At 33.5% G+C, this 21,272-nt stretch overlaps 2 protein-coding genes across 8 annotated transcripts in view; both read left to right on the forward strand.

Annotated features, from left to right (window-relative positions):
- Window positions 1-21,272, forward strand: part of LOC147078961 (uncharacterized) — a 799,973-nt gene that overhangs the window by 666,861 nt on the left and 111,840 nt on the right. The gene's annotated exons all lie outside the window — the stretch shown is intronic.
- Window positions 1-21,272, forward strand: part of LOC147078981 (uncharacterized) — a 228,723-nt gene that overhangs the window by 174,755 nt on the left and 32,696 nt on the right. For all 7 annotated transcript variants that reach the window (XM_085952109.1, XM_085952101.1, XM_085952095.1 and 4 more), the window contains 2 exons: window positions 781-1,029; window positions 14,793-14,940. In XM_085952109.1, the coding sequence (XP_085808235.1) occupies window positions 781-1,029; window positions 14,793-14,940 (397 nt within the window). The remainder of the gene's footprint in view (window positions 1-780; window positions 1,030-14,792; window positions 14,941-21,272) is intronic.

Below are 21,272 nucleotides of genomic sequence, written 5' to 3' on the forward strand. Positions count from 1 at the left end.
TCATTCATTCGCTCTCTCAGTCACTCATTAATTCAGTCATTAATTCGTTCTTTCGATTGATCACTCACTCACTAACTCATTCAGTCATTCATTCGTTCAATCATTCATTCGTTCATCCATTCAATCATTCATTTATTCATTCTGTCATTCGTTCATACCTTCGGTCATTCATTCGTTCATTAATTAATTCATTCCATAATTCAGTCATTCATTCGTTCTTTCATTTACTCACTCACTCACTCACTCACGCACTCATTCCGTCATGCATTCATTCTTTCAATCATTGAATCGCTCACTTACTCAATCAATCATCCATTCGTTCATTCATTCATTCGATCCTCACTCACTCACTCACACACTCATTCATTCACTCACTCGCTTACTCACCCACTCACTTGCTCACTCATTTATTCATTTATATTATATTCATCCATTTTAATCAGTCTGTTCAAATCAAGCAAGTTAATTTGGTGGGTAAATTCCCGCCGACCAAATATGCCCCACCCCGCACAGCAACCGGTCATAATCAGATGTATCTCAGTTTATTATCATTATCATTATAATCATCATTATGTTTGGATATGAGTAGAGGCCGAATTCAACGAAAATTATAGTAAAAGTATTAAAAATAATTACTTATTATAAATTGATTAATCATCTTGATACGTATAATCCACTGAAGAGATTTTCCCATTGCTTGTATAATATACCTACATAAATTATTATTTATTGTTTAGTATAAAATATATTGAGTTTCAAAATGTTTTTCTTTTCTTGCAGCGGCTTCCTACCGTGGCCCGGGTGCCGATGAGGGTCCCGAGCACTACGCGGCGCGTGTGGCGTTCACGGGCACGTCCCGGGCGCTGGGGCCCGCGTGCGTGGCCGCAGGGGCCCTGATGGCGGCTCTAGGGGCCGCACTGTGCGCGCTGGCGAGGAGGGCGGCGAGAAGGCGGCGAAGAGTTGGCTTCCACTGTCCCCTGCACGGAGACTTCTTCCCTCTCAGCCCAGCTGCGACCGCAAGAACTATAGGTTTGTAACAGTATTTTATATAATATTACAACGCTTTCGACAACTAATTCGTATGTATTTTTAATATAAAAAGTCATGAGAAAATACTTGATTTTTCACGAGTTTTTAAAATTGAATTTTTAGTTGTCATTATGTCGAATTCTGAATTCTCGAGTAGGTTTGTCATTCACAAAACCATTGCAGTGACCGAGTCATCTCACCTACTATGACTAAAGAATGAATACATCGGGAAAGCCGACGAGTTTGTATACTTTGGATCACAGTTTACCAATAACAACACAAGTTACGAGATTAAAAGAAGAATCATAAGGACTAACAGGGAAATAATTGATTAAGAAACAACTGTAACAATAATTAATCACTGCTGAGATGATCTCGACAATCTCGCATCATCCCTAAGGCATAATAATAATGATCCTAAATGTTAATGCGGAAGCGATAATGAATATATAAATCACGTTTTTTGGCAATGTCCGTTTCATGATAGTCGAAGACGAAAGCTCCCTGAAAATTTAAGAAGTCAACATTATCAATCACCACTTATTATTGAGATGTTTATAGCTCAGCCAAACTTCAAAGCGTTTTTGTATATTCAAATTTAACCCGGAAGTATACATTTTAATACCATATTGATGAAGCTGACATGTAATTTTATGTACACACCCGTTATGAATATTATGTTTTTTATTTTTGTTCTCATAATCATTATATAAATAAATGTAATAATAGTACATAAATGTACATTCTAATCTAATGGATTTAAGTTTGTAAATAAGCCTCAGTTGCGACTTCGCAGTTTAATAAAAAAACACTAATGTTTACTGTAATTGTCTGATATACCAAAGTCCGTCTACGGCTCAGAGACCTAAACATTAAGTTGGCATCCATCACCGAAGTTGCCACAATCATAAGCTCTATAAACTTTTGATGAGCACAGCGTTGTCAGATTTATCAAAAACCACCGTGCGTGCGATACTTATCCCATATCAATTAATCACCAATGAATCGCTTAACGTTTAGTGGACCAGAAGGAAAATTAAGTGCTGAAACAACATGGAATCTGTCGTTTGATGGCCCACAGAAATACTTGAAATTTATAGGAGTAGGTATTCAACTTGAGAGAGTGGAAGATTGCAAATGCCTCGTTTGCTATTTTTTAATGTATTTTTAGGTTAACTACAACTGGTTATGGTTAAGTAAAAAGACAAATGAAATATTATTACGTTTGTTATTGCGTTAATTAAATATACATCAGGAATTATTAAGCACAATAATTCTTTTAAATTTAATACTGCATTGCTTTTTCGGCAGGAATAAATTATTGCCATTTGTTCCGGTCCAACCCTTTGTTTCGTGGGGTAGTAAAAGATTTATCTGTTTGTTTTCGACGCTCAACTCGGATTTACCGAGGGGTTGTTTTCCACAAATAACTTTTCTCGATTTTCCGACCGAAACAAACAATGTACTTTGTCCTAGAATATTATTTCTTTCGTCATTCTTTTGTTGCCGATTTTATTTGACTTATATAACTGTTTGTCATACATACATTATGTATTGAAATGTTTTTCATAACGAAACTTATATGATATAAACTAGGTTATATTATACAATGCGATGGAAAATTAATTAAACCTGCAAAATAAGCAAGTACTGCTTGCTATAAAACAGCCTTTTTTTGGTTGTGAAGGATTACTGCCGAAAAAGTCTCGAAATCATGCTATGGAGTGATTGCAGTTTGTTTATTTTATTTAAGTTTATGATGTCACATAATATATACACATAATCCGTTGGTAACTCTAAATAAGTACCTACATTATCGACTTTTGGCAGTTACTCCACGAAATTTACTTTATAGGTTGCAAGCTAAAAGCAGATTAATTAACATTGCTTATGCATACAATTAAAGTAAACGTTATACATCCGATGCAGCCATGTCAACGAGTTTTTAGTCATCAATGTACATAATTGAAAACACCTCAGATATGTACGTACCAGTTTGAAAAAAAATACGACTCCCTGCGGGACTCGATCCCGCATCCATTGGAATCGCGCCAATGTGCTTTGTCAATTATTGCCATCGGTGATTTTATTTGGCTCAAATGACACAACCGATTCGTCAGTAGATTTAAAAGGGGGCCTGCAAACAGTTCAAACCTGTCGTAAAATTATTAAATAATACCAAAATCTATAGAAATATACGTACCTTTTTCTCACAACTAAAATAAGTGACGTCCAGTGAGAGTAGGCCGACCATGCGTTGCTAAGAGACAGATAATTTGAACTGAAATTACAAATATTATATATCTACAAATTTTATAGTACGTTTCATGGATACAAAACTGTTTTTATCGTAGATGGCTTCAAAATCAATCGGTGCGTCTACGTCACTAAATGCGCCAAAGGCAATAGCAGATTGCCAAAAATGTACGCAATTTGTTGATTGCTGTAACATGTAAATACTACTAGTTAATTTTGTTGTAATTGGATAGCACACGTGGCATAATTGGTAAAGCACATTGGCGCGAATCCAGTACGCCGGGCTTCAATAGCCAATATTCCAAAAAATTAACGCAATTTGTTGATTGCTGCAATATGTAAATACCAGTGGCGAAGGGTCACTTTTGGAAAGAGGTAGGCTGTGGAGTAACCAAGCTTGTCAGATATATTTACGGGAAATAAGAAGATAACCCTATATTACTACTGATGAATAGGTACACTAAATCGATGAAATTTCAAAATCTCAATTAGTTTGATATAATTAGTTTATAAATAAGCAATTAGATTAAATTATGTATTTTCCTATAAACGTAACATACGCTCAAAATATATTATCTATCATCTTTGAAAATATTCGTTGTTGTGTGGGTTAGGTGTATGTTCCATAACAATTTATAATTTAACCCGTAAAACTAGACATTTTAAAATACTTATATATTTAAAAGACAGACTTAGGTATAAATAACTGATAAATAAAAATCGCGAGATAAATTATTTTATATTTTTAACAACAATCAATATTTATATCTGATTGAATCCCATAGAAATTATTTTTTAAATTATCTTCTTATTAATTATTTTGAATAAATGTGCGGATGTAAGCGCTAACTAAACAGCCTATGATTTCGGAATAAAAAAACCAGACAGAGACTGGCGTCAGTGGTGTCACGTGACTAAAAACGCATACAAACCGTAGTCGTAGGTGAAAATTGAGTTTTTATTGTATTTTCAAACCATGATCCTGGACACTCCTTAAACGTTGTAGATAATCTATTTATATAATTTTGAAGCCTTATTATCCTTTTTAGTTATTTTAAACACTTGATGACTGCATAAAGTATTTTTGTTACATAAAATAGTATTCTTTTAAACCTCTCGCTCTAATGTTTTAGAATATAGTCATATTTCGGTACATAACTGTGCAGTGGTGTTAAGATTTTTTACATTTATTAATTTTTAAACGCATTTACAAACCCATCAGTATAATTTATGTCGACATTATTATAGTGAAATATCTACGATAAAAAATTATATTGATAATCTCTGTGATCCCAAATTTGACAAGAATTAGGCATTTTATTATTAAAAAAATCGGCAAGATTAACACATTTGAAGATGATTCTAACGATACTTATTATAAGCTATGTCTTTGACCATTCAAGTGTGATAAACATCTTATGAATAATGATTGCTTTATAATAATTATTGACCTAAGAATAAGGTAGTGTTTTTTTGAAATACGCCATTTCTTTTATCATTCCCCAGTGGTTAAGCTACAACATACGGCCGTAGCCATAAATTGACAAACTATAATTGAAGTAGTTACATTCTCGAATCTTGTGAGTTATTCATTGAATCTGCGATGTCGAACAACGCTAGATTTCATTAACACCATAATATTATGTTAAATGCAGATATTGCAAGGTTGGTAGATAGATAGATACCCATTCAAAAATGCTAGAACCTGGCAAGAAAAACGTAAGCTGGCAACACTGACCGTATGTATTATTCTATTCTACAAGTCAATACCTACCCACTATGATTCAATGACTCAGATCAATCATCTGACATGTCCAATATTTTAGTATTCAAATATGAAAGAACTATTTTTTCTATATCACTACATTTTTAAGTTGGTATGCTGTAGGTAAAGATGATAATGGCCGAGACTCTTTTCAATGTTGCATTATTGTATCATTGTTTTTACATTTTCACATACTGGTTGTGACCATATTAATTATTGCATGTCGAATGAGGGTCGCTTGTAGCCATTCTGGTACTTCGCTTTGTCAACAATGAATAGTGCGGCCATTTTTAAATCGCACGATGGACAATGTCAAACATTTCGCACGCTCGGAAAATATAACTACCGTTTGTGGATCAGAGGCAACCAACTTGACAAAAAAATATACCGTACAATGTTCCAAATTTAAATTATAAGACTTTATTAATTTTATTCAAACGATAAATATACATAGAGTGTTCCTTTGTTTTTTTTATGCAATAGTTCTGCTACAAAAGTAGTATTGGCTAAGATTATTTATTTAACTTATTGGCCAATAATCCGCATGCTGTGATACTGATAACGTTTTGTATTTTTTTTTGGGTTCGCGATGTCTAGTTTACTTTTTTTTGTCCTTGGACGTCACTTCCTTGATGACCAACAATGGCACGTGTAGATTTGCGAATTATATTTGAATTATAAGTAGGTACATACCCATTCATTCATACGTCATTCGCGAATTTTGAAAGTTGTCAGGTGTATTTTTAAATGTACCTATCTGAAACCGTGAATTCGCAATATTGTCTATTGAAATGGAGATGGCATTTAAATTAGATTTAGTGGTATATATTTTGTTAGTAATGTATCCATACAACATATTTATTAGATATTGGAGTTATGAAAGGATGATAAAAAAAACACTGTATTCTTATAGGGCGGCAATTTGGCGCTGCCTAATTTTGTGTTTTTTTGGCAGCAGCATTTTGTCTAGGGCTGTCACCGGTTTCATTTATAGATATCCAGAAATCTGACGTATAACCAAAGTTGCTGAATATGACCTTTTCTCTAAATATATTAAAGTATTATCTGAAAAGAAGGACGGAAGGAAGAAGATGATCTAACTTTTTTCTGGATACCTTTATCGATACTCCGCATCTACAAGGTTTCTTTAAGGAGTTTGGAATGCAAACTACTCTACTTGATGCTAAATCAAAAGAAAATTAAGCCGGCTTAAAAAAATGCCTCATTGAAAGCAAGTTGTCTACCCGAATCGGGTAGGTAGGTGTTGTTGATTTGGAATCGGCCAGGGCCTATGAAAACGCCTGGCAAAAACAGAAACCTTGGAAAATTCTTTATAGCGTTAGACAGTTTTGGTTCTGTTCTAACTTTTAAATTACTTGCAAGCCATTTCGCATTGTGGATTCATATCTAGCAAATTTCACACTATTATCGCCGGCAACTGTCAAAAACCGCAAGCGTTTCAACACAATTTTAAATCTATTCAATCAGTCAATCATATACATAATCAAATGTTTAAAAATATCCATTGTTTATTGAGAATGTTTAGATGAATAATTACGAAACATCGTTATGTCGTACGCACATAATAACAAAACACCAAAATAGGCAAAATATACTTAGCGATTATAAACAATAGTTATAGCCGCAAATTTTCAATGCGCCAAAGTTTATTTTATTATCACACTAACAAGGTTTTGGAATCACCATTAAGTATTTTAATACTTCGTCTATATACCGATATATCATAATAATTCGTCTATATACTGAGTCCCAACTTTAAACTTGTTGTATACTTCTGAGTTTGATGCAAACTCAGGCAATTTTATTGTCATCCTGCTGGCATTTACTATACAGTTTTCATTGTCTACTTAATTTTGTGGCTCGACAACCACCGGTTGGTCATTTCATTTAGCTTCAGCATCTAATAGGCTAAACACGTGATCAGGATCATTCATTCAAATAGTTATCGGATCTTTGTCGGATTTGTTTCTAACGTTTTTATTGTTAAGGCGAGGATAGACATATCAATATATCGACATATTATAAAGATATCTTTATTGTATCTACCACAAGAAAATACATAAATTAATAATAATCTTCTGATATAAAACTAAAGGTTAATTTGTAGTCATGGACGTTTTCGAAGAAACATTATAAAATGTCAAGTAAGCGAATAACTTAAGGGGGGACATGCTCAGCGTAGGTCAAAATGGAGCTTTTATTCTATTTTTAAAGCATGATCCTGGACATTCCTTAAACGTTGTAGATAATCTATTTATATAATTTTGAAGCCTTATTATCCGTTATATTTATTTTAAACATTTGATGACTGCATGAAGTATGTTTATTACATAAAATAGTATTCTTTTAAACCTCTCGCTCTAATGTTTTAGAATATAGTCATATTTCAGTACATAAATGTGCAGTGGTGTTAAGTTTTTTACATTTATTAATTTTTAAACGCATTTATAAGTATATCTGTATAATTTATATCGACATTATTATAGTGAAATATTTACGATAAAAAATTATATTGATAATCTCTGTGATCCCAAATTTGATAAGAATTGGGCATTTTATTATTCAAAAAATGGACAAGATTAACACATTTGAAGATAATTCTAAAGTTACTAATTATAAGCTATGTCTTTGATCATTCAAGTGTGATAAACATCCTAAGAATAATGATTGCTTTATAATAATTATTGATCTAAGAATAACGTAGTGTTTTTTTTAAAATACGTCATTTCTTTTGGCATTCCCCGGTGGTTAAGCTACAACATACGGCCGTAGCCATAAATTGACAAACTATAATTGAAGTAGGGAGTAAAATGATGTTAAAGCGCGTGTTTGAACATGTACCTAACCGATTTTTTTTGTGGAATAACTAATATGAAAGTGTACTACACATAGTAATGTAGTATCTGTAGTATAATAATTAATAGTGTCACTTTGGCCGTTCATTATCGTTTACGTCAGAGGCACATTGTGATCTGAGGTTACATGTAAATTGTACGTAAAACATTTCACCGTGGCACAGTTCGCCGTGAGCTTTCTATCGGAAAGACATGACCGTATACTATACAGTCTCCAATTTTATTAGATTCAATATGAACGTTAATTCAATTTTCATAGCTGATTTTGGCAAAATTCATTAATTCAAGAATAAAAACCTAACCTAACCTAACATAACCAAACCTCACCTAACCTAACCTAACCTAACAAATATTCCAGTATATTGGCTATTTTCCAAATTTGTTTGCCGCTGGCTTCCTGTAAAGTGTAAACCGACAAAAGACGTGTTTTATTTATACTTGAATTGTATGTCAGTATTTTACGACCCAAAGAGTTTGGACGGTTTTTAATATACGGCCGTATATTTCCGATACAAAATATCACGGTGAAGTGTAATACGGCGAACTGCATACGTAAAAGTTTCCGGACACGGTGATCTGAGACTGGTCTGGGATAGTTCTAGCCAATCTGTCTTATAAAACAAAATTTATACAAAGACGATCGAATTCTGTTGTCAAATTTAATATTGAACGGCTCAGAGGGTAACAAAAATGTGACAATCACATTGCGCAATATGATCTCATTCCCCACATTAAAATGAATGCAATATCAGATTACATTTGGTTTACCAAGATGTTTTGAATTTGAGACTACTGTAGGAATTATTCCAATTGTCCGACCCTTTGCATTATTCGTCTGATGTTTGAACCTAAAGTAATAATTATTATTGGACATGGTGGTAGTACTGGTAGTTGTACTTCTTTTTCTTTGGTACTACAGTCTGGAGTGGACGTAGGTTGCCTCAAACATACTCCTCCCCTCTGCCCATTTCTCTGCTCTAATTCCATCACTACTAGCGCACGCAAGTCGCTTTGTAAACCATCGAAACACCGAAGTTGTGGTCTTCCACTCTCCGTTTTCCTTCTGGACCATTAAACATGAAGTGTCGGTGCATGATCATCTAGACCTGTCATAATAATATAATATTATAACCATAAAAATAATAAATATATTTTTTAACACTACAACAGGCTGTGCCAAACGAAAGTAGTGTAGTGAAACAGTATGGCAGTGTTAGAATTGAAACAGTGACATAAACCACCCAGACTTTGAGGAAATCACATACTTAAATGTATTGTGACCTCACCGGAAATGGAACACAGACCCCTCCGCTAAGAAGCCAATGCCTTACGCACTACACTCCGAGGGCTGGGCTATTGCATCACGTTAGGGTTTGATAAATGTGATGACGTCAGGCTCATCAATCCGTTTGTAGTTCTAATGATTATAGTTACGTCCCTAAATGCTAAAGGGGCCAAAGATCTTTCGCAAGACTCTGTGTCTTCTGGGAATCACAGACAGTTCACTTCTCTGATCCGTGTAATAATTGTTTATGGCCATAATGATGGTAAAACACATGTCAATAAACCCTATCTAGTTTCAAAACCTGGCTTCATTTTCCTGTGCTATATTTTCATATATACGCAATATTCCTATCTAACCTAAGGTAATGTTATGACTATACCTCACACCTTTCGAATAAAGACGTAAGGGAAAACCTCCACAAACAGAATAAACGAATCATTTACGAAGTCATAGACAAGAAATACCGAAAAATATTTTTTATCTTGGAGGTAGGTAGGTAATCACTCATTTTTCTTAACCTAACGAATCGCTTGTCAGAAGTCAGAAATGATTAATTGTCGCTAATTCGTTATACTCGTATTACACAAATTCAGGATGTGTCCTTATCGCGTTTGTTTAATAAGCAGTATTTTTTAATTTATTTAAATTAAAATAAAACTCACTACTACCTAGAGTTCTCGAGAAATTTTCGAGATTTTCCATCCCGAATCTCGAGAATTGAAATTTTTAACATTTCGGGAATTCCCGGATCTCGAGAATCTTTTCTCGGGATTCGGGATTTCTTTATTATCAAATGTTAATTGAAAAAACTATTTTCTATATGAAAAAAGTGGACAGAAAACACAAAACATTCAAAGACTGATCGGGGCATTTAACACAATTAAGCCAACGTCGACTCAAAAAGAGCGCAATTTTTGCAACATCAGAGAACTTTGTGTCTCAAAAGCGTACGCGATTGTCAAACGCAGCGATTGACAGTCTGTGTTTTTTGAAATTATAGTATAATAAATAATATTTTGATTTTTTTTGTTTTCCTACTTCTATTTTGCTTGTCTTCTTACATGTATATAAAAAAATCATTTTTTTTGGAATTTGTCTGTTTTTACACTGATTTTAGGATTTGGATAGGTTTTTTTTTAATTTCCCGATATCTCAAGAATTCTCGAAAACTCTTTTCTGGAAATCCCGAATCTCGAGAATTCAAAATTTCATAATTTGGGGAAATCTCAAATACCCAACTCTACTAGTACCTACCTATCGTGCCCACTGTGGACCAGATATTAGATCACCTAGTCGTGATTCACGGGATTAAAACCCGTGACTTGCTCAAATTCACGTGATGTTTTTTCTCTCTCAATATAATGTGTATGATTGGGTTCCAACGTGTAAACCAAATTGTTTGAGCGAATGGCTTACAATCAATTCGCGTACAAATTTGTTTGCAAAAGATACCTACACCATCTTAGAGCGACACATCATTTTACCCAATGTCCTGCATCCTTAATTAGTGTGGATAATCGATGTTTTACTGCAATGCCTAGTCCAGACCAACATGCAACTGTTCATAAACAAATACACATTGTATAAAAACTATTTACTTAGGTACCTACATATTTTTGTTTAAATACATTTTATATAAACGCTCATGTTTTCTTTTTGTTTTCCGTCGCGGACGGAAAAACATGCAAATGAGTTGCCTAGAGTAATAACTAACATATTCCAAAAATCTAGTTTTGAGATAATCGCAAAAAAATACCAGAGCACTGTTTTTTGTAATTAGACGATAAGTACTGAACTCACTTGTATATTAATGAGTGAGTGTGTCGATTTACATTATTTAAAAATATATATAACTAGCTGAAGTACCCGGCTTCGCACAGGGTCGCTTCGTGGTTATATTTATCTTAGATATTTGAAAAATAATAAGAGGAAATTATTTTTTTAATATTAAAATATCTGTGTAATACAATATGGCAATATGAAAATAATTCTAATAGGAGTAAAGGTCAAACATAGGAACACTAAATTAAAATCGAATCCAAAATATGAAAACGTTATTAATGTTATTAATATGTAGTAAAAAATTGGATGGAACAAACAAACAACAAACTTTGTATGTTATATAATAATAATTTAGAAACCTTCGCAGGTGTGCGCACACAACTGACAAAAGTTTCATCGCAATCGGATGAATGGTATAGGAACGCATACGAATAGTAGAAGAAGATGATTTTCTAATTCTGAAATCTTCGTGGGCATGCGCATGACAACTCACCAAAGTTTCATTGCAATCGGATTAATGGTATAGGAACGCATACGAATAGAAGAAGAAGAAGATGGTTGTACTAATTCAAAAACCTTTGCGGGCGTGCGCACAACAACTGGTCAAAATTTCATCACAATCGGATGAATGGCGTAAGAACTCATACGAATAGAAGAAGATAGAATAGAAGAAAAAGAAGAAGAAAATGGTTGTATCAATTCAGAAACCTTTGCGGGCGTGAACACAACACTTAATCATATTGTCATTGCAATCGGATGAATGGTATAGTAACGCATACGAATAGAAGAAGAAGAAGATGGTTGTACTAATTCAGAACTCTTTGCGGGCGTGCTCACAACAACTGGTCAAAATTTCATCGCAATCGGATGAATGGTATAAGAACGCATACAAATAGAAGAAGATAGAATAGAAGAAAAAGAAAATAGTTGTAACAATTCAGAAACCTTTGCGGCGTGAGCACAACACTTGATCAAAATTTCATTGCAATCGGATGAATGGTATAGGAACGCATACGAATAGAAGATAGAATAGAAGAAGAAGATGGTTGTACTAATTCAGAAACCTTCGCGGGTGTTGGCACAATTACTGATGAAAATTTTATTGCAATCGGATAAATAGAATAGAAACGAATACGAATAGAAGAATATAGAATAAAAGAAGAAGAAGATAGTTGTACTAATTCAAAAACCATTGCGGGTGTTACCACAACAACTGACGAAGGTTTCATCGCAATCGGATGAATGGTATAGGGACCATACGAATAAAAGAAGATAAAATGAAGAAAAAGAAGAAGAAGAAGAAGAAGAAGATGGTTGTGCTAATTCAGAAACCTTCGCGGGTGTTGGCACAATTACTGACGAAAATTTTATTGCAATCGGATGAATGGAATAGGAACGCATACGAATAGAAGAATATAGAATAGAAGAAGAAGAAGAAGATAGTTGTATTAATTCAAAAACCATTGCGGGTGTTACCACAACAACTGACGAAGGTTTCATTGCAATCGGATGAATGGTATAGGGACCATACGAATAAAAGAAGATAGAATGAAAAAGAAGAAGAGGATGATGATTTTTATAATTCAGAAACCTTCATGGGTGTGCATACAACCACTTACCAAAATTTCATTGCAATCGAATGAATGGTATAGGAACCATACGAATAAAAAAAAATATAATGAAGAAGAAGAAGAAGGTGATGATTTTTCTAATTCAGAAACCTTCGCGGGTGTTGGCACAATTACTGACGAAAATTTTATTGCAATCGGATGAATGGAATAGGAACGCATACGAATAGAAGAATATAGAATAGAAGAAGAAGAAGAAGATGGTTGTATTAATTCAAAAACCATTGCGGGTGTTACCACAACAACTGACGAAGGTTTCATTGCAATCGGATGAATGGTATAGGGACCATACGAATAAAAGAAGATAGAATGAAGAAGAAGAAGAGGATGATGATTTTTCTAATTCAGAAACCTTCATGGGTGTGCATACAACCACTTACCAAAATTTCATTGCAATCGGATGAATGGTATAGGAACCATACGAATAAAAAAAAATATAATGAAGAAGAAGAAGAAGGTGATGATTTTTCTAATTCAGAAACCTTCATGGGTGTGCATACAACCACTTACCAAAATTTCATTGCAATCAGATGAATGGTATAGGAACCATACGAATAAAAGAAAATATAATGAAGAAGAAGAAGAAGATGATGATTTTTCTAATTCAGAAACCTTCATGGGTGTGCATACAACCACTTACCAAAATTTCATTGCAATCGGATGAATGGTATAGGAACGCATAAGGGACAGACACACAGACAGACAGACATACAGACAGACAGACATTCATTTTTATATATTAGTATGGCCTATACTCTTCCCGCAAGTGCAGGCAATAAGTTTACAAAGTTTTATCGCAATCGGATGAACGGTATGGCTGCGCATTAAATACGAACAAACAAACACACAAACACACAAATATTAATTTTTATATATTAGAAGATATAGCCCTAAGTCTGCAGACACACAGCATACTATGAGAAATATAGCTCCCTGATTGATTAGAGATGCCTTAATGACAGAACTCCACTATTCATTGAAATAGTGAGTTATGACACCAACACCAACAGTCAACTTTGTCAACAATTTTCACATGGTTAAAAGTGACTTTTTGATAGCCAACTATTTTTCTTTATATAGATTAATGCATTTGAAATCACTTGGTATATTTAACTCAAAAATGACATACATAATTGCAAAATGTTAGTTATGACTATAGGTGACTCAAGTGTACTGATAAACAAGTGTGGGCATGTAGGGATTTATAAAACCATTTCATCGGAGGTAGCGACGCGTGGTCTTGTAGTTTTTTTTTTTTATCAAAGCGTGAAAAATTGTGCGATGTGGACTGTCCAAACTACATTTAATTTTATACTAATGTGGCGATTGTGCATAATTATAATTTGAAACGTATAATTTATTTGCTGGAGTATATATTGATCTGGACTAGGCCGGAGAAATTATTCGTGTACCTACTTATTCATCTTGTGTGAGACACTACTGTCGTACCACTGTATGAAAGCGGAAACCGGATATCGAAATACAAATAGAGTAAAAAAAAAATATAGTCAGTGTTAACATTATAACACAAATTATTGGTATACTGGAATAATTCTATAGCAGCACCAGGGAACTGAAATACCTAACGGGTAAGGTTAAGCAGGCAACCGATCTCGAGTAAGGAAGAATACGGGATAAATTTAAACACCTGTAAGTAGTAGGTACTGACAACTGCTCTCGGTATATGCATTGACGCTTATTTAATATTGGTGTATTACACACACTATTGCACGTCTATAATGCGTGGTTTATTTTCGTAGAACACTCACATATTCAAAACCCTACGTCAAAATTTACCGTATTGGTATATAGCATATAGCCTATCGGAATTCTGTTTATTATCTGTTTTGTGAGCAGCATCATGGGTATGGAAAAAGCGTAGTTGTATTTCTATTGTTTCAATACTAGCAAACAATATCAACTCAACTGTAAATCGCTTTTTCCGTACACATATTGTTATTGTAGAATGATTCCAGTAAATATTACATATCTGCTGGTATTTGTTTATTTATGTTGGAAAACACTATCACAACACCCTGTTATTATTTTTTTTAAATCTAATCTAAATAAACAGCGACACGGATTGATAAGAAACTGTAATTATTGTAGACGGCAGTGATGTGTTATGTCAAATTAAATTGGTGATAAAAATATTGTTTCTCATTTTGCAGCGGCCATTGAAAAGGGAGAATCCAGGTGGCGTCAGTGGTGTCCCGCGGCCCCACAGTGCCCCCGTAGTCAGACGTCGTCGGCCCGCAGCTCGCCCGCGGCCGCGTGTCCAGCACCCCTACCATTCCTAGTCACGACGGGGTCCATCAGGTAATTAATTATTTCACTACTATTAATTCATGTATTATTTTTATCATATCTACTCGAAGGGGTTGGATTTTATTTTATTTTAATACCACATGTGTATTAACTTGGTTAAGACGGGGTTAAAACGGCCGTCAGGAACACATAAATACCAAGTAGGAACTAGGAGATTTTAACACTAGCGTCTATTAGAGCTTGTTCAGATGACGCGTATCTCGCCACGAGTGCATGTGAACCATGGCCCCCATAAGGGGGGGAGGCTGACAGGGCTCTAGCCTGAGGGCCCGGGCTCAGAAGGGGCCCGTCGAGGCGAGTCAACCAGATAAGTGAGATAAACAAACATCACAAATTTGCATTAATAGTAAAAAAAAGTCGCACGCTATTATTTACAATAATAACTAATATTATTATTTAAAATTATTTGGTTGTATGATACAACTCCATAATTCAAATAGATGTGTTAAAATATACAAAAAACACTAAATACACACATTAATTTAACCACATATACGATTTGAAAAACGCTACTGTGGAGTGTCACACTGCCTTTATCCTTAGCGATGGGTAGGGGGGCCCGCCAAAGATCTATATATTTCTAATTTAATTTCTAATTACCTATTTTCTTCAGTTTTCTCTTGTATTCTTATGGTTTTTATTCCGTACTTAAAGTGTCTTATTTAGATATTAATTTGATCTCAATAGTATACGCCTATTTATTTCCGATTCAACATCTTACGGTGACGTGTGATATGGTCAACTGCATACGTACACATTTCCAGACACGGTACGTGGTGATGTGAAAAAAGCTCCCAACTTATTTCATAATAATATGTCACTTGTATTTGTTTATTCTCAACACTAATATTTTTCTGGAGGCAGGAAAATAAATATTATTGATTGATAGTTTTAATCCTAATGTTATACGCAGATAATGTAGGTACCTACCTATTATTGATATTGAAGAATCATGTTTTTATTTACTATTACAGTGCAAAAAATAATGATAGGTACACACCTACTTTTTTCTAGAAGTTGCGAATTGGCTGAAAAAACTGGTTTTCGCGTCTTCATTTGGAGAATTCATAAAAATCATTTTTTGCAACTATACTTATATTCAATTCAACATTAACATAACGAGAGATCAAAACCGTGTCGTTGAATGAACAATCTGATATATCATTTCCAATTAAAAAATAAATCAAATCGTCTGCAAAAGAACAGGTCGCCAATGTTTTGGAGACACCGATATATAGTTATAACACAACGTAACCGAGGCCCAATTAGGCCAAGACTGTAAAATTCGATTGTAGTGCTAGTTATTGCGCATACTTCGAATGCAATTTGGTAAACTGTTTTTAGAATAATTACAAGATAAAAAGAACTTTTTATGTACAACGTTTTTAAATTTTCTGTTGAATCATATAAACTTGACTTGACTAGCTTAAACGATCAAAAAAAATTGTACTTGATAGAAATACTGAATAAATACACTGAAATGTCAGTTTGACACTTTATATTGATTTCCATAGTAACGCACGTATATATTAATATTAATAATTTAGTTGCTAGGACCCGCTTACCAACCAATAATAGTTTTACTTTTTACGGATTTCTTCCAAAATAACTTTTCATACAAAACAGAATTAACTGAAAATGAAATCAATTCTACTTAAAGATGGCTAAAAATATTAAAAAATGCATTGGCATCGTGTTCTGATATATTCTAAAAGTTTTAAATGTCTGGCTAGTCGGGAAGTTAGTTAAAAATCGATTGCAAGGTTTGTACCGGACAAACAACCACCGGACAAATAAGAACACGAGCTAAGAAAAACGTTGTAAAATGATGATTGTTTCATATTGAAATAAATGGTAATAATTTGAACGTAGTATGAAAATGAAAATCTTTATTTATTGCGATCAGTTTACTGCATTGCATTCGAAGATAATCAATAACTACTATCGTAATTCGCAATTCAGTGCCATATCCTGAATATTGTTAGCCTTGGTTATAATTTAACATTCTCTTGGATCCGGACGAATACGGGGAGGGGGAACTCGCGGAATAGGGGCTTCAGGATGAAAACTGATTATGCAAAATGAATTTATGAGGTATTCGGTACAGTTCTAAGTTCGCGATATCGTACAGGATCAAAAACACACATTGATCTCGCGGCTGGAAGGCGGATACTAAAATACCAAAACACTGTTATAATGGTAACAGTGAACTCCGTCTCCTTGGTGAGCGTCGTAAGCCAAATGCATCGAGAATTGACTTTACAATAATTTACAAGCGAGCGGTCTGGAAGGCGTGCAGATGGCTACATGTCATAAATAAAGGTGTCACTACCCAAAGCAAAAATGAAAAGTTTTAATTCCGTGTTATTAATGCACAATACCAGCGAAATGATCCGGCGACACAAGAGGGTGTTCGTCAAATACTCAAATGCACAATATAATATTATTATGATTCTTTAAATCAAAATTATTCATGTGTCGCTGTCTTAAAACTTAGCTAGATGCTTCACATCGCCAATGTAGGGCCACGTGATACGCCCGATTAAGACGGGGTGTGGTGCGTGGCGGGGTTTGGTTTGGAGGGATTGACTTCAATGTCTATTTAAGAGTTTGATAAAAAGTCCTGTGAAAATCACATACTTAATTAAATAGAAAAGTGTGCCGTGATGGAAAACAGGTTGGGAAACAATGATTGCATGGTATTATTATTTTTTACACCATGGTTATGCTAACCGGCTAGCGGATAATATAAAAATATACTTTTTATATATTTTGCTATTAAAACCCCTTACGCACTGTCAACCAGTCTCCAACAACAAGGTTGATAAAACCACGAGGCAGAATAACACATTTTCTGGTTGATGGCAACTATAGTTGTCAACGTCTATTCAACAGTGCGGAAGATGCCCTATCTCAAACGTCATATGAAAATGAATCTTTGTATTTATGTAACCACAATTATTCACCCGTTAATTATTGTAATAATGAGTGAAAAATTATTGAGTTCATTCTTATGCATGTTTTCAATATATTTTGAACGTTGAGTCGTTCCGTTTCTTCATACAAATATCTCTAAACTAATGATTCATTAAAATTGCACTCGATGTTGTAAATTGTGCTTCAAATAAGACGTCTGAAATTTATTACTCTCTTTGTCATCACTTCTTTCTTACGGTAATGTGTTTTTTTTCTCATATATTATATATATCTCCTTCCACATATATTATAAGACCACTCGCGTCCGTGTGAATGCACGCTATGGCAGTGACGTCCAAACTGCTGTATTTTTAATTCAGAGGGGTTTTCGAACCGGTTATTAATATTATTTAAATATGGTTTTGTTTTGAAAATACAACACCACAGTAAATTCATCCACGGCGGTCGACGGTTATTGTATTTTGCACACATACATCAATCAACATTCTCAAAACTGAAACATAGCCCAATATGTCAGAAAACAATTTTAAATAACTATTTCTTAACCTCACCTGTCATATCTAAAACGCCTTCGTTAGGTTAGGTTCGGTTTGGTCCTTTTTTCCAATATAAACCATGCCTAAGAGAAAACCGCGGATAGTAAGTAATTGTAGATAATCTCTTCTGAACCCTTTCCACCATAAGTCAAATAATCCTCATACTCTTGGTTCACACAAAGGAATTATAAAGATGTTTTGATACTGTAATATTCAATTTGTGTATGAGTCAGAGTATGGACCTACTTGGTTGAGCAAGTGGCTGACATCCATTTATCGTAAAAACATAATCTGATAATATAAGCATCCACTCTGTGGAGCCCATATGATCCTATTAGGATCGGACATGGTCGGAAAATGCAAATATTAAAATAACACGGTGGCCGAGCGGTTTACGCGTCGGCTTATAATGTCATGGGTCCCAGGTTCGAATCCTGCTTCTGACAAAAACACACATAATTTTTCAATGAGTGTATGGAGTCATAGTATGGACCTAATAGGTTGAGAAAGTGGTTAACATACATTTCTCGCAAAACAAAAACCTGTCAATACAAACGTCCACTCAGTGGAGACCCATGTGATCTTCTTATGATCGGACAAAGCTTAAAATATTATATATATAATATATGTATTTTACTTATACATATTAACAGTGGCGCACCCAGGATTTAATATTGGGGGGGCCCAAGGAGGAGAATGTAAATTAGTCCCAGAGGCTATTTTCCTTCTTCACAGCCTAATTTCTCGTTTATCGATGACAATCCATTCTACAATTTTTCAATTTCTTCAATTTACAATAAAAATAATATTGATATTCCATATTTTAAAAAAATGTATTAGGCTCGCATAGAACGCTGCAGGTAGATTGTTTTTAAAAAAATGGCAATGTCTTCTAAAATTTTCAACTATCTTAAAATAATATTCATATCGCATATTTTGAAAAAAAAGTATCAGGCTCGCATAGAACCCTGCAGGTAGATTGTTTTAAAAAAATAAAAATTTCTTTTAGAATTTTCACCTAGCTTAAAATAATATACATATCGCATTTTAAAAAAAAAATGTATAAGGTTTGCATAAGATCCTGCAGGTAGATTGTTTATGAAGAAATGACAATCCATTCTACAATTTTTCAATTTCTTCAATTTACAATAAAAATAATATTGATATTCCATATTTAAAAAAAATGTATTAGGCTCGCATAGAACGCTGCAGGTAGATTGTTTTTAAAAAAATGGCAATGTCTTCTAAAATTTTCAACTATCTTAAAATAATATTCATATCGCATATTTTGAAAAAAATGTATCAGGCTCGCATAGAACCCTGCAGGTAGATTGTTTTTAAAAAAATGGCAATGTCTTCTAAAATTTTCACCTATCTTAAAATAATATTCATATCGCATATTTTGAAAAAAAAGTATCAGGCTCGCATAGAACCCTGCAGGTAGATTGTTTTAAAAAAATAAAAATTTCTTTTAGAATTTTCACCTAGCTTAAAATAATATACATATCGCATTTTAAAAAAAAAATGTATAAGGTTTGCATAAGATCCTGCAGGTAGATTGTTTATGAAGAAATGACAATCCATTCTACAATTTTTCAATTTCTTCAATTTACAATAAAAATAATATTGATATTCCATATTTAAAAAAAATGTATTAGGCTCGCATAGAACGCTGCAGGTAGATTGTTTTTAAAAAAATGGCAATGTCTTCTAAAATTTTCAACTATCTTAAAATAATATTCATATCGCATATTTTGAAAAAAAAGTATCAGGCTCGCATAGAACCCTGCAGGTAGATTGTTTTAAAAAAATAAAAATTTCTTTTAGAATTTTCACCTAGCTTAAAATAATATACATATCGCATTTTAAAAAAAAAATGTATAAGGTTTGCATAAGATCCTGCAGGTAGATTGTTTATGAAGAAATGACAATCCATTCTACAATTTTTCAATTTCTTCAATTTACAATAAAAATAATATTGATATTCCATATTTAAAAAAAATGTATTAGGCTCGCATAGAACGCTGCAGGTAGATTGTTTTTTTAAAAAAATGGCAATGTCTTCTAAAATTTTCAACTATCTTAAAATAATATTCATATCGCATATTTTGAAAAAAATGTATCAGGCTCGCATAGAACCCTGCAGGTAGATTGTTTTAAAAAAATGGCAATGTCTTCTAAAATTTTCACCTATCTTAAAATAATATTCATATCGCATATTTTGAAAAAAAAGTATCAGGCTCGCATAGAACCCTGCAGGTAGATTGTTTTAAAAAAATAAAAATTTCTTTTAGAATATAATGTTTGTTTAATGTTTGAGGCTTTCACGGTTGTTTTTTATCGTAGTATAAACGTCGAGTAAAGAAGGAAGAAGGAGACACGGTGAAAACCCAAGAATATACTACGATCTTTTAGAATTTTCACCTAGCTTAAAATAATATACATATCGCATTTAAAAAAAAAATGTATAAGGTTTGCATAAGATCCTGCAGGTAGATTGTTTATGAAGAAATGACAATCCATTCTACAATTTTTCAATTTCTTCAATTTACAATAAAAATAATATTGATATTCCATATTTAAAAAAAATGTATTAGGCTCGCATAGAACGCTGCAGGTAGATTGTTTTTAAAAAAATGGCAATGTCTTCTAAAATTTTCAACTATCTTAAAATAATATTCATATCGCATATTTTGAAAAAAATGTATCAGGCTCGCATAGAACCCTGCAGGTAGATTGTTTTTAAAAAAATGGCAATGTCTTCTAAAATTTTCACCTATCTTAAAATAATATTCATATCGCATATTTTGAAAAAAAAGTATCAGGCTCGCATAGAACCCTGCAGGTAGA

Source organism: Rhyacophila brunnea, unplaced genomic scaffold (assembly GCF_057557595.1).
Source record: "Rhyacophila brunnea isolate RB1 unplaced genomic scaffold, BYU_Rbru_1.0 scaffold_10, whole genome shotgun sequence".
Classification (NCBI taxonomy): domain Eukaryota; kingdom Metazoa; phylum Arthropoda; class Insecta; order Trichoptera; family Rhyacophilidae; genus Rhyacophila; species Rhyacophila brunnea.